At 37.0% G+C, this 23,847-nt stretch overlaps 1 protein-coding gene across 11 annotated transcripts in view; it reads left to right on the forward strand.

The window, feature by feature from the left end:
* LMO7 (LIM domain 7) overlaps positions 1-23,060 on the forward strand; it is a 128,945-nt gene extending 105,885 nt beyond the window's left edge. For 8 of the 11 annotated variants that reach the window (XM_042866395.1, XM_042866399.1, XM_042866396.1 and 5 more), the window contains 16 exons: positions 387-548; positions 1,930-2,033; positions 2,684-2,744; positions 3,702-3,758; positions 5,505-5,530; positions 5,854-5,958; positions 7,699-7,791; positions 9,185-9,567; positions 12,148-12,213; positions 12,547-12,612; positions 14,530-14,582; positions 15,742-15,973; positions 16,872-17,144; positions 18,440-18,548; positions 19,868-19,970; positions 22,334-23,060. In XM_042866395.1, the coding sequence (XP_042722329.1) occupies positions 387-548; positions 1,930-2,033; positions 2,684-2,744; positions 3,702-3,758; positions 5,505-5,530; positions 5,854-5,958; positions 7,699-7,791; positions 9,185-9,567; positions 12,148-12,213; positions 12,547-12,612; positions 14,530-14,582; positions 15,742-15,973; positions 16,872-17,144; positions 18,440-18,548; positions 19,868-19,970; positions 22,334-22,356 (1,916 nt within the window). In that variant the 3' untranslated portion in view covers positions 22,357-23,060. Of the gene's footprint in view, positions 1-386; positions 549-1,848; positions 2,034-2,683; positions 2,745-3,701; positions 3,759-3,911; positions 3,954-5,504; positions 5,531-5,853; positions 5,959-7,698; positions 7,792-9,184; positions 9,568-12,147; positions 12,214-12,546; positions 12,613-14,529; positions 14,583-15,741; positions 15,974-16,871; positions 17,145-18,439; positions 18,549-19,867; positions 19,971-22,333 lie in introns of all 11 variants that reach the window. The other 3 variants (XM_042866397.1, XM_042866394.1, XM_042866398.1) reach the window with 3 other exon arrangements.
* The last annotated feature ends 787 nt before the right edge of the window (positions 23,061-23,847 follow it).

A 23,847-nucleotide genomic window follows, 5' to 3' on the forward strand; every position in this document is an offset into this window, starting at 1 on the left:
CCAAATAAGAGGATTATCCAAACGTAAGCTGAATTTCAGCAAATTTCTGCTATAGACAGTGTAGTGTTGCCTCTCTCTGTTACTATTCCAGATTATAAAGATTGAGGCAGAAGTGGGCTAACCAGAAACCGTTTGTTAAATGAGATAGCTGGAACATGAATGCTTGCAAACCCAGAAATTTCTTTGTATTTATGCATCAGATTTCAACACTACATTAATATTAACTGATTTTACTGACCTTATACTTGCAGTGCGGTCAGTTTTTCCTAAAACTTTCTGAATACCTGCCGATAAGTGTTTCTTTGAGTTATTTTTTTTTTTCTCCCTGTCATAAATATATGTCAATAACTGTGATTAGAAACATTTTTTTCTTCTGCTTTCATCAGATAGCCCTGCAGCACTTTGTCAGCTGCAGGTAGATGATGAGATCATTGCTATCAACGGCACAAAGGTTTCACAAATGGACCGTAGTCAGTGGGAAGAAGCCATCACCAGAGCACTAGAAACTGGAAACCTGGTCATGGATGTTAGACGATATGGAAAGAATGGTGAGTTGTTTCATAGGCAGGTACAGTATGCTCTGTAAGGCAAATAAGCTTTGTCTCTGCTGTACCTGACAGCTGAGTCTCCTTATTACCCTTACAGCAGTAATACGTATCTGAGCTAAGTAGTTTGCTAGTGTGTCTGTTGCATTTTAACACAACTTAGCTTTTTTTTAACTGCTCGTGCATTAGAAATGTTTTGGCAAACAAATCTACTAAACATTAATTTACTTACCTCTGTCTGGTGCTCTGACCTGTTTCTAAGAGGAGGTGCAGTTAATAAATAAATAAAATGCGCCACCAGCACACAAGGGAATATGAAATTTTATTTTTTCTGCCATTAGTTTCTAGATTATAGGATTAGTTTCTTGATAATTTTTAAAGCCCCTGTCCCTTCTTTCCTGTTTTCTTCAGGGAGGGTTTTTGCTGATATATAAGCTTGTAGTTGATATAGCTCCTCTGTGCTGAGTTTTGACAGTTGACCAAAACATTGTGATGCTGTAATCTCTCCAGAGTGGTAGTACCCATCCAGACTTCCATCCCAGCTGAACTTGTTGAGCTCTTCAAGCTCGCTGAGAATTTGATCAAGAGTTGGAAATGTGACTAGTGATTTAATTGAATGTAGAACATCAAAACATTACTGGGAAGTGAAGTAGAATAATTTACCAACAAATGAGGAAGAAAAAAAAAAAAAAGTGGGGCAGGAAGAAGATGAGTAATGCCTAATAGCATAAATTAAGTGAAATTGTTGCAGAAAAGCTAACTTAGTAAAATTTAAGGGATGGGGAGGGGTTTGGGGAGATGGTGTGATGGACACTAAATGAAGATGGTGATTTTTATTTTTTTTCCTTACCTTCATCAGTTTTTCTAGTTTAGACTACCTTTTTACTTTTTGCCCTGTGTGTTTCTTGAGTAGCTTGGACATGAAAATGACACTTCACTGGAAGCATGTAGTGTATGATTGAAACTGTACCTTGTGTGAGTAAAGTTGGAAGAACTTTCTTGATCCTTACTAATGCTGATGAAATAGTTTTCAATGAATACTAATTACTCTCTAATGTTGAGCTGCTATAGTCCCATGTTAGCAGAATATTTGGTGAACTCTTACATGGCTTCTAACTAACAATTGTATTTTTGGGGAAGGCGGTCTTCTCATAAATGCCCTTTGTCCTGTTTCCACAAATTCCATCTGATTTGTGTCTCTCCCTCTTTATGTGTTTCCTGCGTTATTTTAATGTGTTTTCGCTAACTCCTGTTCTTTGACATTACTGTCTGTGTTAATTTCTTGATCTCCACATACCAAAAGACTGGGGCAAAGACCAGCCTTCCCTGCCACATGTAAGGCATAAAATCCTCAATCTCACCAGTATGGGTACCAACATTATAGGTACATCTGATAATAAGTGGATTGATGCAACTTCTGGAGAACGCGTTTCAAGTGTCTCGACCATATCAACAAAAAGAGAATTCTCCAGCAGTCTTCAAAGTTCTGTGAGTGTGCGTTCAAACAGTTTTGGGATTTGGGGGGAAGAAGTAAGTGAAAACTGATTGCCATGAGGAAGGGGAGAATGGAAAAGAAGAAAAGACCTTAGAAATCTTATTCTTAATTTGCATTGTTAATTCTAAGGAACGTGCAGGTTTTTGCAAATACAATATTAAGATGCTCTGAGAACTTTCTACTGTGTTCATGAATTTATGAAAAGTATTAAAATACTTGAAGATTATAGTTCAACTAAAACATATAGACTATTTATTCTTTAGAAAATCATATTATCTCCATTGTTAGTGTAAATGAATGTTGCAGTCCAGAGGAAAAAGTGAGTATATGCTTTCAAATGACTGGCAAATAACTCCCAGCTTGCTAATGGAGTAGCTGAAATAGAAGATCTTGGCTTCTTTCTTGCAATATCAACTACCAGTTCACAGCTGGTCGTTGATCCCTGCAAAAGCTTACAGTCATTTTATGATATAATCTACTCAGGAAGTTTTAGTTTTGTATGCTTCTGTTGAAGTTCTTATATTTTGAAATGTTTCAAGATATGCAGTTCCTATCGGAGCACTGTTTAATTGAATAACTTCTGCAAATCTAATAAGCTTGAGCTCTGTTTTGTTTTCTTTTGTTTTGTTTTTTTTTTTTCCAGGGTACAGGAACAAAATTGATAAATGGCATGCAAGGAGATCTTGGATCTAATGAACAAAGAGGTAAACTACCATTGCTTTTCATCTTCTAATTGTATGGGTTTGGAGCAAGCACAGATACTAAACCTGTAATCATTACAAGCTTTGTACGGTGGCTTAAGTGAGATCTTAATGAACTAAAAAGGTATCACAGATCTAATTGCATCCAAACTGGGTGTAACTGGCTTCCACAATATGCTGAGCAATTGGAGACCTGACGACAAGGAAGTGACGGATCCTCTGTCTCAGAATTAGTTGCTGTAAACTTGCTGTAGGGATAGGGATGGAAAAGCAAAAAAAGATACAGAATTTGTTATAATTGCTACTGCATCATGTGAAGCCTGATTTAGTGTGAATATCAATTTATTTCACTGCTCTGGAACAGAGTGAAATGAGTATTGTGGGTTTTCTATTTCGTTTATGAGGATTTTGGGAGGGGTGACGGATATTGACAGTGGTTATTTTTATTGGTGTTTTTTTTTGTTGTTGTTGTTTATTTTTATTCCTGAAGAATGATATTGATAGTTCTAATATGAATAATAATTAGTTATGATGACGTGAACCATTATAATACTATCTGATGACAGTGAGAGAAATCAGGTATGTAGACTTCCTAATGGAACAGAAATTAGTGTTTCATTGTAGCTTGCATGTGCGTGGTAATTTACAAGAGATCTGCCAAAAGGTCATTTGCCCTCTGAAGATGCCTTTCAGATGACGTTAAATTGTATTATTGTTATAGTTGGACAATGTTAGATATTAAAATGAAATACTAATCAGTGTATGATGTAACCAACTAAAAACTGTATTTATGAAAGACTAGATTTTCTTTATTTCAGGGGCTTGTTTTTCTTTTTTAAATGACGTGGCTGTAGGCTGGAAGTGTGATACACATTTGTTATCCAGTGGTGATAGTCATTTAAAAGAAAAACAAAACAGCACCTCATTGATTTGTTTGTATTCTCTATATTTTTCAAATAGCATCTGAACCTATTTCTTTGAAAAACTTAAAAAGGCGGTCACAATTTTTTGAACAAGGTAAATCGAAGAGCTAACATTTCATGTACTTTCATGAAATTGTTCCTGCTGCACACTCTTCCTAACCATTCTGGTGCCGGGTACTCTGCCTCTTCAGCATTGTTTGCTACAGTTATCTTGAAGCAACGTAATTCATTTCCCTTCTTTCCCCAGGGTCATCAGGTTATTCTTACAATTCATGGGTCTACCTTTGTGGTAATGGGTCTTTGTGTGTTCTCTTATATTTATAGCTTTTTTTAATCTCTTATATGTTGTTCATATTTCTTTTATACACTGGGTTAAGAGCAAGATGGATAGCACTCTGTTCAGATTTGCTACTACCTACAAAACAGAATAATATTGAACATTCCAGCAGAGGCAATGTGCAGAATTCAAACAGCTGTTATCAAAATACTTAACTCTGAATTTGAGTTTATTTGGAGTCGTAGCTGTGCACATTCTTCAAAATTGGTGGAAAGCAGCAGTAACCGACTCTTCACTATGTGGTGAAGTCTCTAGATCTTGAAAAGGCCAGTATGAATTTTGAAATGAATCTTCTGGCTTTTGAAGATAAAATAAATAAATAAACAAAAATTAGGCACTCAATTTTGGTTTTGTAGGTTGCATTTTGGTGTTCTGCATGTCACAACTCACATACTTCCACTACTGTATGCCTAATATTGTCTTCAGACTACGTATGCCTTGCTTTTCATTGTGCCTGAAAGTGAAATTCTGGCCCGCTGGAAGTCCAGTGTGAATTTTGCCAAAGATTTAAGTGGAACCAGGGCTTAGCCTCAGTGATAATGGCTTTCATTTGTTGAGAAGTGATATGTGAAGCGCTGCAACGTATACCTGTGTTTGTGGTTTTGTGATTCTTTTTGCTATATTGTATCTTTGATAAGGTGATATTCTGTTGTTGGTTGTTTGTGGCTGTTTTTTAGGCTATGAAAACTGTTTGAATTGTATAGCAATACTTGTAGTATTTCACTTCTGATTGAGGGGAAGGAAAAGTATGTATTTCTAGAGTATGCACTCAATGCAATTTTGCTTATTTTTTGATTTCTTTAATATACTGATATGAAAGAAGTTTCTTTTTAAGGCTGTACAGGCTAGCATAGTCTTACAGGGATGAGAGGAGATGTCCTTTGTATCCTAAATTAAGGATTTTGCAATCTGTTGCATTTATGCATTTTTAAGTGAAATTTGAACAACTAAGTAACAAGGATACTAACAACAAACAAAAATAATTACGTAAGATGATGCTTGGGAAACAATTACTCTTAACTTAGTGCTTCTCCACATTTTCTCAAGTTTTAATATATCAGCACATTTATATATATATATATATATATATATATATAAATTATATAAATTATATAAATTATATATATATATATATATATTTTTTTTTTTTTTTAAAGTAATTTTGGCACAAGCTAAGACCAAGCATCATATCCTCAAATACTGTATGCTTTGAGGTGAATGGTGACAAGCTTAGCAAATTCACATGTACTTTGGAGAGCAGGAAAAAAGGGCAGTTGGAAACAGTCACCTACATTAGTTGAAAGCACCTGGTGTATTCTGAGCTCTAATAAGTGTGTAGTAGGATCAAATGCAAGCATGGCTTACTATTGAAACAAAAATTTCATTTGAAGTTCAGACTTTCTACACTTGGATAGGTATTAAAGTAGTTAGTATTGTTCTAATAATTCCTATTTTTTTGTTGTTGCTGTTTTCTGTTTTCCTTTCTACTCCCAAATCTGACAGGAGGCCCGGAGCCTGCAATGCCTGATGTAAGTAGTGTTTACAAACTACTAATTAGGTGCATAGTTATTGTCTTTTCTAGAAGTCGATTGCTTTCTATTGCTTTTTTTTTTTTTTTTTTTTTTTTTTTCCCCCCCCACACTGCTTTAAAATTCCAATCAAATCAGGGTACTGACATATTTAATGTGTAAAACAATGGTTGCCTACTGTCCCTTTGAGGAGACTGAATCAGGTTCTTGCTACTCTAAAGCTGTAGTTCTTGTAATGGCTTTTACTTCTCACTTTAAGTTAAAATGTAGAGTGTTGATCACATGTAGTAAGATTGTATTAATTCATTTGCATGTTGTATTAGCTCCCAGTCCCATCCATTAGTGCTCCAAGTCGTCGGGTTTGGGATCAAGAAGAAGAACGAAAACGACAAGAGAAATGGCAAAAGGAGCAGGATCGTTTATTGCAGGTAACATTAATCTTTGTGACTTTGTGTGTGGTAACCATTAGAGAGGAAAACTTCTCTTGACTTCTGTGACTCTTACTGATGGCAGAAGGGGACTTTCAGATACATTTGCTGGGCTGCACAATCATATACACAATTTTTCAGTAAGGAAAGAGGGAAATGCATTAGTAAGTTTCACAAAATCAAACCCAGACTGTATATTCACTACAGCCAGAAGTGCTCAGTCATCAGAAGGCTGATTTGCTCTCATTGGCAAAACAATTTACAACAAGGCAAGACCTAAGTCATTTTTTGAATGTATATTTTATTTTCTTGCAAGAAAATTCTCTAGGATGTTTTACCATCCATTCAAGACATTGGCTGCCTTCATCTCTGAATATAAAGTAGTACCATGGTTAGATGCCTGCTAGTGTTCTAATATTAAGCAGTCAGCTACTCATTTGGAGTCAGCTTGGTTCCCAGTACCTCAGAAAGCCAAACCATCTGACTGGTGCAAATTCACCTCAATAATCAGATACCAGAGATAGAGGAAAATGTTGCAAAAGGCATGAGCAATGTTTGCTATCTTAAGATAATACACAAAAACCAAGCACGTGTTCCAGGATTGAGCAGGCTTATGCTTCACTGAGCTGAGGTCTTTACTGTAAGATGTATCTCTGGAAATTAAATTATGTATGTAAGGTCTGTTGGCTAGCAGAAGCATCAGTAAATCTCATTTACTCTGTGCAAGCCATCTTAAATAGCATTTAAGCATTCAGCAGTAAATCATGATGACAAAACAGAGTTTAACTATTCTCTTGCTTTTTGGATGTTTCAGTTTTGTCATTCCTTTTAGCTTTCAAAATCCACGAGGCAGGAGTTGCGACTTATAAACATATTTGTGATATCTGTTATGGCTTGGGTGCACAATTTGGCATCTGGAGAGATGCCTGTAAGGAGGATAAGCCTTGGCTTCTCTTTCATTGAGAATAGTTGAATCCCTCTGCCATCACTTCTCCTTGTTTCCTTTTTTCACACTTGAAAAGTTAAATTTAGCCAGAGTAATAATGCTATTTCTCTTTCGCATGATCTTATTACTTATTTAAAAACCAGAGAAAGGAAGCCAAGTCTTTATTTGCTAATTTCCAGCATCTTAGAAGGAACTTTTGCAATTCCTGCATATTTTGCTTTTCCCAAGACTGAGATGGTGGTTGACAAAATCAACAAAATGTTTACTGTGTATCTTGAGTAATGCCTTAGGACACTGCATTGATTTCATATTAAAACCAGTCATAGGACAAAACTGGAGGTCCAAAATAAGCTTTTATTCAGATGAACTTTCTGGGAGACCAAATGTTCTTGCTGAAACCAAATTACTGCCTCATTTCACTTAGTCATTGCTTTATATTTGTCATATTACTCTGGCCAGTTCCAAGTTAAATATAATTACTCTGTAATCAAGAAATGTTTTAGATAGCTTAATTCCCAACTGAACAAAAATCAGCTGTAACGACAGGGAATATAGCAGATGTGAGGTCAGTTGTTATGAGGCTTATCATAAAAGAAGCCTAGATTCTCTGAAATTGATGAGTGAACTCCTTGTGATGGTATTTAAGCCAGAATGCAATTCATTTGTGGCTCATCTAATGTCCCAGAGGAGCTCAAGCATGTTTATACCAAACTCATTAAATAAAGAGTAGAATATTTTAATGCAATTAAACCAAATTCTTTATTTGTGTGTTTAATTTCAATTTAACCTAATAGGAGAAATACAAACGGGAACAAGAAAAACTGAGGGAAGAATGGCTACGAGCTAAGCAAGAAGCTGAAAAAGAAAACTCCAAATATTTAGATGAGGTAAGCTGTTAGTATGGCATCACTTTTGTCTGTTCAGTTTCATGGTGGCTTTTTAAACTACTAGTGGGAAGATATAATAAAATAATTATTTGTATGTGTATGTCATTTATCTCCTTGTTTTGGAACATAATTGCTCCTAAAGCAAAATGATTGTCTATGACTTAACAGAGATTGGTAAAATGCAATGAAGAAATCAAAATGGAAGGAGTTCATGGATTTGCTAATAACAGTAAGGATATATTGGCAAAATGTTACGAACTGTATGAATTATCGTGACAAGAATCAAAGAGTCACCTTTATTGTATAATATTTACCTCTCAGTATTACATCTTGAAATTTTGCTTCAGTACTTGATCATTAGGTGTGGTTTCTAACTTCCAGGCTGTTTGCTGGCATTCAGTTTCTCCTATCTTTGGAGAATTTACATATCAAATCAACTTCAGCTTTGCTATCATATATTTTTAAAACTTTGAATGTGTGTTGTTTCTTTTGGCTGCTTATGAGAACGTAGTTCTTTTGCTGAGCATAGGAAGTATCTGTGATACCTCTTCTCTTTTGCTACGTGAACATAGCTTCAGGCACCCCAGCCACATCAGCTGTGTTCATGTTGTCATGAGCATCAAGACTTTAAGGCATAGGATTTCAATACTGAAAAAAACTTGTTAGAGCTGTTCAAAGACTTTGCTGTACAGGAATGTAAAATGCTTCATCAAAAAAAACCATTAAAATTTTGGATGCACAAATCCTTAACTGGCAAAGAGTATTTGTTCCCTATAGTTAAAACTTATTTTGACCACTGAAAGACCTTTTTCATGTTTGAGACAAATGTTAGTGGTAAGTCAGATACTTAACTTTGTAATGGCAGGAGAATATAGGAGGCTTGGGGGTTTCCTCCACATGATGATTCCTGTGAAATACATTGGTCAGGTACACACTTGCAGTAGCTGTCTTAGGTAGGTCTCCAGTTTGGGAATTAAAAAAAACTAAAAAATGTTGGGTATCATGAAGAGTTTGGTTTTGGTGAGGATTTAAGTGGAGATGGAACGGAATGTAAGAAGTGTTCTAAAAAGCAGAATGTTTCACATACTTGTGGACACACTGCCAGTGATGCTTGCTAGGGCTGCTGTGTGGAATGAAGCTCATGCATTAGAAGAATGTGCCAGCAGGCACACATTCAAAAAGAAAGCAAAGTACACCCTGTCTTTTGCATTTGAGAGTATTTGGGATGCTTTTTACACCAGCCTTCCCATGTAGAGTAAATAACCTTTTCTGATTCAGCAATCTGACTTCAAAAAAAAAAAAAAAAAAAAAAAAAAAAGGCACCAAAAAAACCCCAACAACCAACACACAGAGCTCCGTCCCCTAAAAATGTTATTTCTTTTATCTGCCACAGGAACAAACTGTTATAACCTCAAACATGATCACAGTCTCTGCACGAGCTCCATCTGCCTCCAGCTGGAGGGCAAGCCCTGAAGTGAGTACTCCTGAGGAGCCAGAAGGAGATGGAGGAAGAGAGCTGGCAGCACACTTGCTGGCCAGGGAAGAAGAAAGGAGGCTTCAGGAGGAAGAAGAAGCAGCCCTGCGTGTTGAGCGAGAAAGGGAACACCAAGAACTAGAGCTTGAGAGACAACGTAAAGAAAGGGAACAGCAGTATGCTGAGGAGCAGAGGCGGCGGGCAGAGATGGAGGAGCAGAGGCGGCAGGCAGAGATGGAGGAGCAGAGGCAGCAAGCAGAAAGGCAGAGGGAAATGTCAGTGGAGTCATCTCAGTACCAAAGGTCTGCACTTAGAATGAACTCTCCCTTCTGCAGAAAAATTGAAATACCTTTCCAAATGGAGTTCATGTCTTGAATATGTGCATTCATGTCAGGTTCTTACTGTAGATTTACTAGTGCAAGACACTACATGATAACCTAATCATATTGTAGTTCAGCAGTAAAATAGTAAAGCTATCCCAGTTTTGCCATCCTTTGCTCATTGCGTAAGCACGATCATAATTACAGGTGACTGAGTTGGCATAATTTGAGCCCCACCATTCCTTAGTCTCTCTTGTTGCAAACCACTTCTTCACCTTGTGCAGACCAGTTTTCTTTTGTGCTCTAAGAGTATAGAAATAATTGTGTCAATGGTTTACGGGCTGGTTCGGCCCAGTTCCGTGACTAGAGGGGAGGAGGGATTTTGCAAAATCCGTACCTCCGGAAAAAGGGAACAGGGGACCCCAAAAATAGTTAAAAACAGCAGCAATGATCAGAGGAGAAACAAACTAACTTACTAAATATAGTATCGGAATGCAAGATAACACACCGTAATACCATATAATCAGAATTGAAGCTAATAAATCAAATATAATGAGAGAATGTCTGAAAGGTGGATAGGCCTCACCACAATGCTGAATTGAGATGCGCAGTCCAGTTGAGCAGCAGGGAGACAGGAGGAGAGCCCATGAAGAAGAGCAGACGAAAAAGAGCGCATCAGGTGACCTTGCCAGGAGTTGTATCTCCTCTCTGTGTCCACAAAGTCCCCTGGGGAATGTAGTTCTTCTCTTCTGGGCAGGTACCCAGGAATTGAGCATTAACAGTTAAACTCCCAATGCCCCACATGATGTTATGAGGTGGAATACCGAAAACCAAGAATCACAAAACTATGACAAATTGCACATTCATTTTGGCATTTCAGCTGAGGGAAGAGATTTAGAAGTGAATGGATGATAACTTAAAATTCTGCAGCCTGACTGCCAGTGCTCATTGCTATAAATGGTATTGTATTACACAGAGCATCCTGCTAAGACTGAATAAAATGCTATTCTTTCTTTCTTAAGGTAGAAGAATCAGGTATGAGATGAAGTCATTCCTCTTGAATGGAGTACTCTATTAACCCACTTCTTCTCATTTTTAAATAGATACAGATAAAGTAATTGTCACCAAATCAAAGATGACCTGAAGCACTTAATATGAAGATTTGTAAGAACTCTAGTGCAAATTGAGAGCCAGTAGCTCAAAAATACAGGGCTTTCAGAAGAAATATCAAGTTAACTCTTTTCTAACAAAGGCATGACTGATTCCTCTATCATTTTAGTTCAACAGTGCAGCAGTAAGGTTTAGTTGTGCCTGTGTGCTAATTTCTCAATGAAAATCATCATCATGTATGAGTTAGCAAATATTGGCTTAAGTATTGTATTGTGTTGGATTTATCCACTTTGAACATATTTATCCTTGAGCATTAAAGTGTTTCTTCCATTACCACCTTCATCAGCTTGCTTAAAATTAATAAATAAAATAGTTTATAAATGCAAATTTTTGCGTAGAAGTTTTCCGACTACTGCTTCAGGTGTCACAGGAGATTAATCTGCTGTGATTAATGCAGAGATTAACGCAGTAACTTTTCCTTGTTTCTTGTGCACTTAGCTTACTGCCTTGCATGCAGCAGGCTTGACTGTTTCCCTTGAGGATTTTTCCCTTTTTTTGAACAAGCAGTAAGAGATGATTGAAGATAACACATGATTAAGTTATATCTTAAGAGAAAAAAATACGATTCTAAAATTGCATATATTTGCTGGCGAGACTGTGAGATCTGGAGTTTCTTTAGCTCATGGTGAATTACTTCTGCTGAGCAAAGCAGAGGCATGGCTGTTACAATTGGTTGTTCTTGGCAGCTGCACTGGAGTATCTCTGTAGTTTAGCTTGCTCCATTTGCGAGATAACAAGGCATTGTGCAGTAACTTGTAAAGCTGCTGTGATATCTGCATATCTAAATCCTTGATATATGCTTCAGTCTCAGGGAATATGATTACTTCTGAGGTTGCTGCAAAAGGATGCATGTTGCTGAACAAGGATGGCTGTGCTGAGTAGTAAAGGAATAAGCTCAATCAAATTGGGATTTTAAATAACTAGTGCTAAATGCTTCCATTACAATGATATCCAGAGATTTGGCTTGAAATCTGAAATACTGCATAACTGTACGTAAAAGCATAATGCTGCAGAGAGCTGATAGCTGATACTCAGCTGATGGCAGAGCATTGAGACTGGGGACAGGCAACTGGAAGAACTTTGTCTGTAGAAGTTTGCAGATGTTTCTCTATGGATTACAGACTGCAGCCACGAAATTCGCTAGAATATGCATCTAATTCTTGGAGAACTTCTGTGTTTGGACAAAGCTTATCTTCTGGCTTTGAAATAGATGAGATAATCACTGTCATATATTGATATTTTTTCAGTGTCCTAGTCTGTTTTTAATCTTCTCCCTCATGTTTTCATATTTGATTAACATCTGAACTTTGTATTTTCTGTATATGTATATTATTACTTCAATTTTGAGATTGTTTTAATAGATAATTGCTTTTATCTGTATGTTGCTTCTAGACGTTATGAGCGCTATGAAGTATCTAAAATAACAGAGAACCAACCTGGCCAACATCTCATTGACAGGTGAGAAGAAGTGCAATCAATATATAGGTAGAAATATCTTCAGCAATAAGTTTTAAGCATGCAGGCATGTAAAAGTTTCTACTCCTCACTTACAAAAAGGTAATTTCAGGCTCTAACAGCCTTTCTTTTTCCAGCTTCTTTTTTTTTTTTTTTTTTTTTTTCTCCTTGTATTTCTGACTGATAAAATTAAGGCTTCTTAGATCTTTGTGTTTCTGAAAGCTTTTGTCTGTTTTCTTAAGGATCTGTTTTCAATATTTTTGTCAGGAAATATTTACAGTTCTATGTATATCTTTGTACATAAAGATAGTGGGTTTTTTGTTTGTTTTTAAATAGGCGTTACGAGCGCTATGAATCTTCCAAAACCATCGAGGAGCAACCTGGTCAGTCGTTTTCTGACAGGTATGTATGATACTGAATTTAAGAATAGACGGTGGTGATATAGGATCATAGAATATTCTGAGTTAAAGGCACATGTAAGGATCACCCTTTATTGTCTTCATTGCCTGCCTTTGGACACTTTGATAGTTCTGTGTCCTTCATATGTTGTGGAACCCAACCCTGTCCCCAGTGCTGGAGGTAAGGCTGCACAGCACAGTGCAGAGTGAGACTCTCTTTGTCAGAAATCCTTGAAACTTCTGATCAGCTTTGGCCATTGGCAGCTGCTGCAGTTTTTATGGTCTGTTTTTGTATTGAGAAAACAAGCAACCAACCAAACTCTTGGCAAATTACATGCTGTGCTGTAAACAAGAGTTAGTCAGTCAGTCAGGATTTTACTGGGAGAAGCAGAACTATAAGGAAGTAAATATGTGGGTGGTATTGGACTTACCTGTCTGGAAAACAATTTCTTGGTTGTGTCACAGTGTGCTGTACAAATTAAGGTGCAGTCATCCCAATGAAGATTGTGAAACTTACAAACAGCAAACAGGGAAGGATGTGACAGACAGCAGCAGCGTATTTATCAAGATGTGCTGATAAATGTGCCACCTGCTAAATGTGCCTTGTTTTGTGTGTTTTTTTTTCCCTATACTTATTTCTACAGAATGTACTAGCTGATGCTGTTCCCTGGACTTACTGAATAGACAGCTTTTCTTCTAGCTTTTATGTTTTGTCTATGGTTTAGAAAATGCCGAATTAGCCTAAATCAGAATATTTCTTTTCAAGCCTTTGTTGTAGATGGCATCTCACAGTACTGAAAGATCATGTCTGCTGTGCATTTAGTTAATTCTTGCTGTTGAAGTAAGCATGCCTTATTACATAAAGAGTAGCCCCAGATTTTACAAGGAACCCATAGTGAATTTATCTGTATATCTAATTTCAAAAGCTGCATGCATTAGATAGTTATCTCTTGTGTATGTGTATGAGGAAGACACTCAAGTGCTTAAAATCAGCCCAGACAAGGTCAACCCGGTCTTTGGATCTCCTGCTTAATGAGAACTGCTGTGCATTCATTGCATAGGTCCCCAAGATGGAACAAATAATCAAAATCTGGGGAAGCAGAAAATTTGGTGCAGATTGTTTATGCATCCTTTGTCTGCAGCCAGAGGACAAGACTCCCTCAGTATATTTTTATGCATCCAGTACTGTACTAATAAGCACACTGCAGAAGCAGCTTTGAGCTGTGTACCGAGAAAAGATTTCTGTTCCTTTCTGAAGTGTTTTAAACAAGAAATCTGGATGTGTTACTTCAGACTAATAATACAGCACAGAGGTGTTGCTGAAGGTCCTGTGTAGTCAGAAACTCAGCTTTTTGCTCTTTGCCTTCCTATATAGAGAATGGCATCTCTTGGCTAAAACTCATTAAAAAATTATGCTGCTGGGTATAATCAGTGAGTAATAAGTTTCCTGAGAACAATCTGAGTGCAGTGTTTGAGGAGGTATTTAGCTTACAGTCTAGTGGTGTGTGCTGAAGTGTGATTTAAGTTACTCATGAAATTGAACCATTTATGAACTTGCTTTTAAAGTTATTGCTTCTTGACTGTACTCTTTGGAGAGCTTCCACAGCGAAGGGACTTTGCTTTGAACATACTTTTGATTAAGCAAATACAATGGTCAGTCCCTCATACTTTCAGCTGAAGCACTGGGAATGTTCAATACTTGATTTCAGCTTTCAGTATGTGGTTATCTATGTTGTGCAATACTGGCACCTTTTTGACACTTGAATATCCTGTTAGTCTTTGGTTTTTGTTTGTTTACTGGATTGTTTTTTTATTGCAAGCATTTGATCAGAAGGACACTGAAAGAAAGGGGCTGTGTATCTGTAGTCTGCACTAAGATCTTTATCCTTCTTGGCTGAGTGAATGTTTCCTGTATCTTTAGGAATAAATCCAAGTCAACTACAGAGCTGAATGAATTCAATGCAAATAGAAATAGTAAGTACTTAATTTATATTATTTTTTATACTTATTTTTAAAACAGGTATATCAGGAGCAGTTATCCTAAGAAAATTAATTAGCAAAGTACTTTTTCATAGCTGAATGATGGTTTGAATTTTACACTATGGCACAATACAGTGAAGCTCTAAAAACAAGAGGATATTCGTACCATCAACTGGATAAATATGATTAACTCCTATCTTGAAGTAGTGCTGATTGCAAAGAGATCTTAGATGCTGGAGTTTTAGATGATTGAAAGCGCAGAAGATGAAACTTATCATGCCTGTATATAATTGAAAATGCTTCTTCTCCTGATATGTTGACTTGGCTTGGTATATGCAGTTGTTTTTATTGACTGATGTTTTCAACACGTTTGCCATTTTCAACTTTTGTTAGCTTAGAAATAACACAAGTGAAAATCAGCTCTTGATACTGTCATAGTGGTTCTGCAGTTTCCTGGACTGCGCTTTGTTGCTGCCTTTCTTGAGTTGTCCATCAGTTGTTACTGCTTCTCTAGAATAAAGAGTGAGGAAGACTATCTAAGTATTATAAAACAGAAAGATTCTGAAAGCTACACCTATGTCTAAAACATGGTTAATAAAGGTAATCATAAAGTAAAAGGCGCCATAGAGGAAATACTGTAAATGGACAGCATTGGTTTCACACATTAAAGCTCAGTCCTTGAAAGTAACGGGAGAATACACTTCCACGGTATTTTATAATGGTAATGGATGGCAATAAAGTTAAGAGCGCATATGTAATCAGAGTTGTATTGAAATTTAAATTGAAGTGACTTACTGTTGAGTAACTTTCTTAATTAGATGATCTTACTGTGAGGGATAATTACTGGGTTCAGAAAATAAAGAAAAAAGTGTTGTCCTCTAACTGTCAACAGAGACGAGAGAAAGAGGGCTTGTTGCTTTCCTCTTTCAAAAATTTAAACAGGTATTGAAAGGTCTTTTACTGCATAATCTCATTTCCACTGGTTAGTTACCACAACATCCAAGTAATAGACATTCTGTATTAATTTTTTTATATAGACATATACACAAATGTAGAAACAAGCTTGAGAATGTGATGATGAATGCTTCTGGAGTTATACTTGGAGTACTAGATGCTTGACAACTGCTTTTGTGCATGTGTCTTGTCCTAACAGATACTCAGAGCAAGTATTCAGAGAGGTCCTGGAACATGAGTGAGTCACAGAAGGAGCCTCAGAAGGAGCCTCAGAAGGAGCACAACCTGTCTGCAGCAGAGTTAGAGAGGCAACAAATCCTTCAGGAAATGAGGAAGAAAACATCTCTACACACAGACAGCAGCTGGATTAGGCAACGCAGTTCCAGTGTGCATAAGGAGCCAATCAGTCTGTACAGCAGTAGTATGAGGAGGTAGGAATCATGTTAAAAATTAACTTTGTCTCTCATCAGATATTTTTGTTTGGTTATTCTAAACTTCAGCTCCTATTACAGAGCACTGAAACAAATCCAGCATGTAAAAAAGCTTTAAGGTAAACTGAATAGCAGTGCAAGTAGAAGAAGGTAATTGTATTCCAGCTGGGATTAGAGAGTTTTTTTGCAAGTAAAGTGTGTTTGTGTGTGTGTATGGTCTGCAAATAACTGTTGATTTCTTGGCTGATATAACAGCACTGGAAATCGGTAGTACTGACAGATGTGCCTAAGAATTTCAGTAAAGTAATTTATTGTGGAAATTACTGTAGCTGAAGAGTATAACACTTTAACAGAAGTATTGGATCAGAAAGTCTCGAGTTCATTTCTTTCTGTAAGTAATGTATGAATGTTGGGTTTGTCACTTAGGAAACACTTGAGTTATCAGTCAGGAGAATATTTGGCTAATGGGCAAGCACCTTCTTCATAGACAAGGTGGCTGTCCAGCCTATATGGATTGTTATTTTCAATCTGGTATCCCTTAAAGACTACAAAAACAAACCCACTAACTGAGGTCTGTTGCTGTACAATGGATTCTGGCATAGTTCACTCTGATAAGGCTGCAGCAAAGAGTGTTTTACTCTTACTGTACAGATATCAAGTACTACCTCTCCTTCACCTCTGTTTTTTTTTTATTCCCTTGAGACTAGGACTGTACACAAAGGATAATTTGCAGTTCAAATATTAAAGTCAGTGTGTTTAGAATACCCTCATGATTAGACAAATATATTCATGCTAGAAAATCTTAAAAATCATAAAATATTTTTCCTTTTTGAAATCAGAATATAGCTCTTCTTCATCTGTACTACCATTTACATGCATATATGTATCTGTGTTACAGAGGGGAGTCTTTGGACAATCTTGATTCTTCAAGAACAAGCTTGTGGAGGCACCACTCGAGGTTGAACCAGTCCTCCTCCACTTCATCTCTGTCCTCTAATCAAGATCACAGCCGCCCAGTGTCCACATCAAACCGGGCCTATATGTGCACTCCTTCCTCTGCCAAAGTACCTCCTGTGACCACCTCTGTGAGAGCCCCACCTGCATCCCAGGCAGCCCCGCGGGTGCAGTCTCCTGTTTCTGCTTCCCAGCCAGGGTCGCAGATGCGCAGCAGGTGAGTAGGTGCCCCTCAGCTGGGAAGACACACACATTAGGCTGTGTTGAAAAGTGGTCTCTGTAGATGCGGTGTTCTGCAGCAGCATTTACACAATATTAATTAATAAGTCTGAAAAGCACCTGCAGTTTTCTTGGTGAATGGGACAGTGGAAATGTAGGCTGGTATGACTTCCCTGCTCCAGTAATACAGAAAATTCCTCAGGTTTGTCATCAGTGCTTCACATAGGTTAAGAAAAATGAGCTGGAATAATAAATCTCCAGTCTCAGAGCTGTATGCTGGTTACTTAGTAAAAGCCTACTCCAGTTAGCATTTCTGATATTTGTTTATTGAGGTGTGTTTTAACAGCAGATTTCTCAAATGCACACTTTATGGCTGTCATATTCATTTCTCTTCCCCTCTTCCTGGCATTTGGTCCATCTCATCTTAGCACTCAGGAATGCTCATAATCCATGACCCTGGAGAATTTCAGAGTAGGATGTTTTTTTCGTCTTGGAGGAGAAAGCAAGGATTGCAGCCTATTTTGAAACAAAGTGTTATTTAGTTGTGATAGATAGCTCTGCTCTTTTATATACTTGAAACATTTTAAAAACACCTTGGGATAAGATCATCCACACACAATTACATGTATTGTATTTAATAGCACTGTAAACATAGCTACACTAACTCTTAAACTCTCAGACACTTTTTGATAAATTGACTTTAAAAAAAAAAAAAAAAAAGATTTTTACATTCTTTTTAATGTAAAAAAATGACCTACCTAAACATGTGTGCTTATCTTGTTCTCATTTCCATTTTCTGATTTGCTAACAGTTTGGTAGATCTAAGGAAATCTAGCTCTGTATGGCTCACGTTCAAAGAGTTAATACTGTATATTCAGGACTAGCCTCCTGTTATCTAACAAGGTGCAGATGATAGGACTTGGGGTGCTAAAAAGTAGCCTTCAGGATGATCTTCTGCAAATAAGAAACGAGGTAGGAACAAAAAAGCAGTGTGTTTTTACTCTCTAAATGTAATGCAGTTTCAAGTTTATTTGTAGAAGGTATTTTATACAGTGAAATCTCTCCCAGGAATGTGACAAATTTCTTCATCTGTTCCTATGTAACTGTGATCTTAATTATAACACTTTAGCTTTCCCTATAATATAACAATATTCCTCTTCAGTTTATTTTCCTTGAGCAGCTTAGTAGTCCACTTTTTACCAGCATGTTTTTGTTTTTAATCTCAAGAAATCTTTAACTTTTTTCTTTTAAACCTTTTCAAGCTGGTTTAAAGGATATTTGTTCTGTATCTAGGTCAGTCAGTGGGAGGAAAATCTGTTCATACTGTAATAACGTTCTGGGCAAAGGAGCAGCCATGATCATTGAGTCTCTTGGTCTTTGTTATCATTTACATTGTTTTAAGGTGAGAGCTGGGAGTAAAGCTGTGAAGAAACAGGAACTAATCAGAAGCACGCATGGCTACTCAATGTTATGCTCACAGGGGCTCTACTAAAATCACCTGCTTTGCCTTCTACTCTGAAGTGTGTTACCTGCAGATTTCCATGAGGCAGTCCTATCTGCAGGCATTTAGCACTCAAAGTTAATGAGAAGGGATTTTGGAAGTATGTGGTCATGTTGACTGTAAGACCACATATCTTTCTTAGAACTGACAGCAAAAAAATCCCATATACAGAAATCAGCTGGGGGCAAACACAGGAGAATAAATTCCTTTTGCAAAAGTTGTAAAAGTACTTGTAGTTCCCGTCTGAGGACTGAATGAGGAATTACTCTGCTTTGGAGGTGCCATTTTACCTTCCATTTTCCGTGGCTTTAATAAAGCCCCTTCTGTGTCTCACTCAATTATCAGGAGTATTAAAAGAGGTTGACTCAAAGATCTACCTAGTGCTGCCCAATGTGGATAGTAGTCAATAGAGACTGGTCTTCACTCCAGGCCTCCAGAGCATGTATTCTGGACGAGCAATCTACCTGTAGATCCTCACCTACGTAAGGCAATCAAATTTCTTCTAAAATGTCTTAAGATTAAGCGAATGATTAGCCATCCACAAAATTCATTTCTATTTAAGCAGACACGTTTTCAGTAGATAGTTATTTTCATAAATTCTGTGAGGATAGTGTTAGTCTTTTCAGAAGTGGTTCATATCCGTAGCAAAGTTTTATTCAGCCACCATAGGTAAATTGTTTAGTGTTAGTCTGAAAGCTATCTAGCCCTTTATTAGTGTGTTAAAGAAAAATGAAATTGTCCCTTCTTTCCACATAAAAACTCGTTTCTGTGATGCAAAATCAGGAAACTGGGGGACACACAAGTTTGAGTGCCGAAGGACTGAGGACCCCAGCACATGTGCTGCCATATGGAAGTCTGAGAGAAGCACACTCAGGTGTTCTGTGTCAAAATCATTGTTTCCATCTAGGCAACAAATTCTTCCTTGTTGAGCTAGCTTGCAGAGAAACTGAAGTTCGAATTCAATTTAATGAACTAATCTCTAAATGGTGTCTGGTCTTTCTTTGCTTAGTTGGTGTATCTCTGCTATCTGTTGTCCAGTCGGCACCTTAAGATACTTCCTGAGTTGATTGCATTTCAGTCCACTAACTGTTACACGTTTGCTTCTAGTGATTGTGGGTTTATGGTACAAGCTTTGCTGGATTTAATCCAAACTCTCTTTTGAAGAATTTTGTTTCTTCAGTATTTTGTAAGGTGTTGTTAATTACTCATCTGTCATGCAGTGCGTTGCCTGTGAATGTGACCTTGGGGGATCCCGCTCTGGAGCTGAAGTCAGGATCCGAAACAACAAACTCTTCTGCAATGACTGCTATCTCAGATTTAAAAGTAAGGCAGCTTGACTGCAACATGCATGACTATGGTTGTTCTTGGTGCTGTGAAACTTCAAGCGTTTGTATAGCTGAATCAGATGATAGCTTTTGTGCTTTACTTTACATTGCTGTGTTAATTAATAGGTTCAGAAAGGTTTGATTGCCAGTTTCTGTTTTTTTGTAGGGTAGTCATTCTAAACTTCTAATGTCCTGGTAGCTGTTTTTACCACCTTGTTATTGAGTAGTTTCAAACACAACGCAGCGTAATCATCTTGCTTTCTTCATAGATCTGAGAAAATGGTGTCAAGGAGTTGTAAGTTGCTGAGCAGTCTTCTCTTGATAGCAGAGGAATCTTTTTGAAAAACTGTCTACATTGATTTAAAAAAAAGTAATTTGAGTATGTATTTAGTTCAATTCTAGCACATAATTGGAAAGATATTAATTTATCCTATGCAGGTGGCACAAATGCTGCTTTCTTTTTGCAATGCTATTATTATTTGAATTATAGGTCTGTGATTGGTTATTCACTTAGGTACAAGTTCAGCAGGAATTGGTTTACTTACAGATCTTAATTAAAAGGTGCAGTATATATTTTTTCCTTTATTATAGTTTGCAGAATTCTGATTTACTGGAGCATGATGTTAAGGCTTTGAATAATAATGGTGATGTTTTTTTTTCTGCTGTCATATATGATGGTAGACAACCTCCTAGTTTTGAGAAGCCTCTGGAATTTGATATAACTCTACTTTTAGAGTTATATACTCTACTTAGAAAATAAGGAATTCTTTAAAGTGATTAAATTCAGCTAATGGAAAGGGCTTCTGAATGATTTCCTGGGAAACATGTGCGTGTTTCTACACGAGCTGGCACATTTTTCTCACTGTGGTCCAGAAGGCAGTGGAGGAAGCAGATACTCACGCTACAACACATGAGCAGGACTTGGGCATCTGCTGGCTGAGAACCCAGCTCAGAAAAAGAAAAATGTTGCATCTGATGCTTTTGCTGTTTTCAGGCTCTTTCTGGCTTGCAGGAGAAGGAAAATTTGCCCGCACCACAGAAATAATTGTGTGGTTGCCGAAAAGAAAAAAACCCACTACTTGATACTACTGGTGCATTCACAGAGGCTAACATTAGGTGCAGGGAAACCTCTGTGATCAGTGGAAAGAAGAAGAAAGTCATTACCTTCCCTCTGAAGAGCACTGGTGAGATCTCTCCAAATTGCTGTTCAGAGAAACTCTTTTTGTTGAGAACAAAACCATGCCAAAGTGACCATGTTCCTCTTTAAGGCACCCAAATGTGTGAGCAATTCAGTCTGGAGCCTGCTCATGTCATTTTAGCTTTCCCTATCTTTTCTTTTGTATGCAAAACTGCTGGATGAGTTTGATAAGTTTGAAACTAAAAGGAGTCTTCTTATTTAGTCCCTGATATGGTAGTATTTTGTGATGGCAGTAACCAAAAATTTTATCTCAGATCAAGCGCAATTTAGTCTCTCTCTGACATTATAGCTTATAAACTCATAATGTTGAGTAGCCTTTCAGGAGAAAAGTTAATCTGTGAGAAGTGGTTGTATACCCTTCCCGTCAGACTGCATCTTCCTGGGTGAGTGGGCACCTCAAAACATAAGTTAGCCAATGGGAACTTGTTGATAGAGAATGAAAGAGCAAAATCAGTGATTTGAACAATACAAAAACCAGCTGTATTAGTGCTGCCATGAGAATATGTACTGGCAATGCAGCACTGGTGTGTAATGCAGATAACTTTGCAGTTAGTACTTCATGACACCTTTTCTGATGACTCATTATTTTGAAACATGAATGTACTGGCTAAAAGGTTTGAAAAAATTGTAGGATTAGTAATATTTGCAATGTATTTTTATGGTTTGTTTGCACAATTTTATGTTGATTTTATGTTTTAATCTTGTAAAATTGCAGTGAAACACTGATGTGTTGGCAGATGCCCTTAAATATGTGCAGAGAGACTGGATAATAAACTTTCAAAAACATACATATTGCTATAGTTACTTAGGAAATCTTAATTCAATTGTTGAAGTGTAAATTTAGGAAAAATAAAAAAGTGAACTTGTCTTTGTGTTAATACTCAAAACAATTCCTTAAAACCTGGGTAAGGTGCATGTTCTGTGGAAAGTTATTTGGTCTTAAATATTTGCAGTGCTATAGTTGGATTAAGCTCAAATTTGTATTGTTTATGACATTTGGCTTGCTAGACTCAGAATGTATACCTTACTATGTGTTACTGTGTTTTAATCAATATGGTAATACCATTATCTGACAACTTTTAAGTGGAAACTTGAATTTTTGTCACTATGATTCTTCAGTAGCTAGAATTTAATTACAATTTCTTCTGTTTCTCTCTTAACAGCTGGACAACCAACCTCCATGTGAAGCAAACCTAGATATGAAACCACTGTTGCAGATAGAAGAAGAGGTGATTGCTGCTGATGTAGATCTATAAATAGATATATTGTGTGTGTTTTTTCTAAAAGTAACTCTTTTGCTTGTCTAGTCTTCATAGCAATGCATTATATTCTTCATATAACTGTATTTTTATTTATGATAAAGTAATTGCAGTAAGGAAATATCTGGGGAAAATGCTTTCACTTTTTCAGCTTCAAGTACTGAAAGCACAAGGGAGAATAAGTATATTTTCGGTAATAACTTCAAAATATTTTTGAGGCTTATAATCAACTAGTTGACTTTCCAATGGTATATGAAGAGGGTATTTTGTTTCTAAGCTCTTGAAATGAGCATTAGAGAAATACTTAATATAAATATATATTTGCAATTGCTGTCTTTATTTTTGACATATACTGAAAGTGAATTCTCTAGGTTAATATGAAGCTGCGTTTAAATGCACACAAATGTGTTTGCTTTCCATACGCTGGTTTCTAAAATTGTGCTTTTTTGAAACTTAAATACAAAGAATTACCTGCTTGCTCAGTGGTGAAGGCATAATATTCCATGGAGTACATTTAAGGGGAAAGAATTCTCTTTTCCCTTTTGAAAAATGTAACTATCACTTTTTCCCTCCACAAACTAGTTGTTGAATTACAGTATATTTGTAAATAAAATTTCTGATGTTGCATTTATTAGAAGCTTCTTTCTTTCTATCAAAATGTATTGGTAACGTGTTGAACTGAATTTATTTGAATATTGTCCTGAGACATCATTTTAAATGCCATTTAGGCTTAAATTGCCATCCTAAATACGTGTAAGAATATTATATTTAGCAATATGAAGCAATATTATTGCTTTTCTATCTTCACTCCTGGTAGTAGACTTCTAATTTTATACATACTCCTGCTTTAAAACTTTTTGTGCTCTTTCTCTTCAGCTTTTAAGAAATGGTGACACTGGTTCTTTGTGCTGTGTCCCTAAAATAAGATAATCAGAAGAGGTGGAAGTTACCTGGGGTTTCTAGCTGTGATTAGAAATGAAGCGCCAAAAATATTCTGGATTAGATTCTGCAGCTTCTGAAAATACACCTCAAAAGAGCCCTGGGGGGTTTTCATCAGCAGCTCCCAGATTGTATTCATCAGTTTCTTTCCCAAATGCTTGTGTAGAATCATACAATTGTTTGGTTTGGAAGAGACCCTTGAGATCACCTACTTCCAACATCCTGATATAGGCAGGGACACCTCCCTGGAGAGGGCAACCACAGCCTCGCTGGGCAACCTGTTCCATTGTCTCACCATCCTCACAGTAAATAATTGCTTCCTAATACCTAGTCTAAATCTACCCTCTTCAAATTTAAAATCATTTCCCCTTGTCCTGTTGCTACATGCCCTCCCTCCCCAGATTTCCTGTCGGCCTCCTTCATGTACTGGAAGGCTGCTATAAGGTCTTCTTGCAGCCTTCTCCAGGCTGAAGAGCTCC

Source organism: Lagopus leucura, unplaced genomic scaffold (genome assembly GCF_019238085.1).
Source record: "Lagopus leucura isolate 7727_CA_CO unplaced genomic scaffold, USGS_WTPT01 Super-Scaffold_100001, whole genome shotgun sequence".
NCBI classification, from domain to species: domain Eukaryota; kingdom Metazoa; phylum Chordata; class Aves; order Galliformes; family Phasianidae; genus Lagopus; species Lagopus leucura.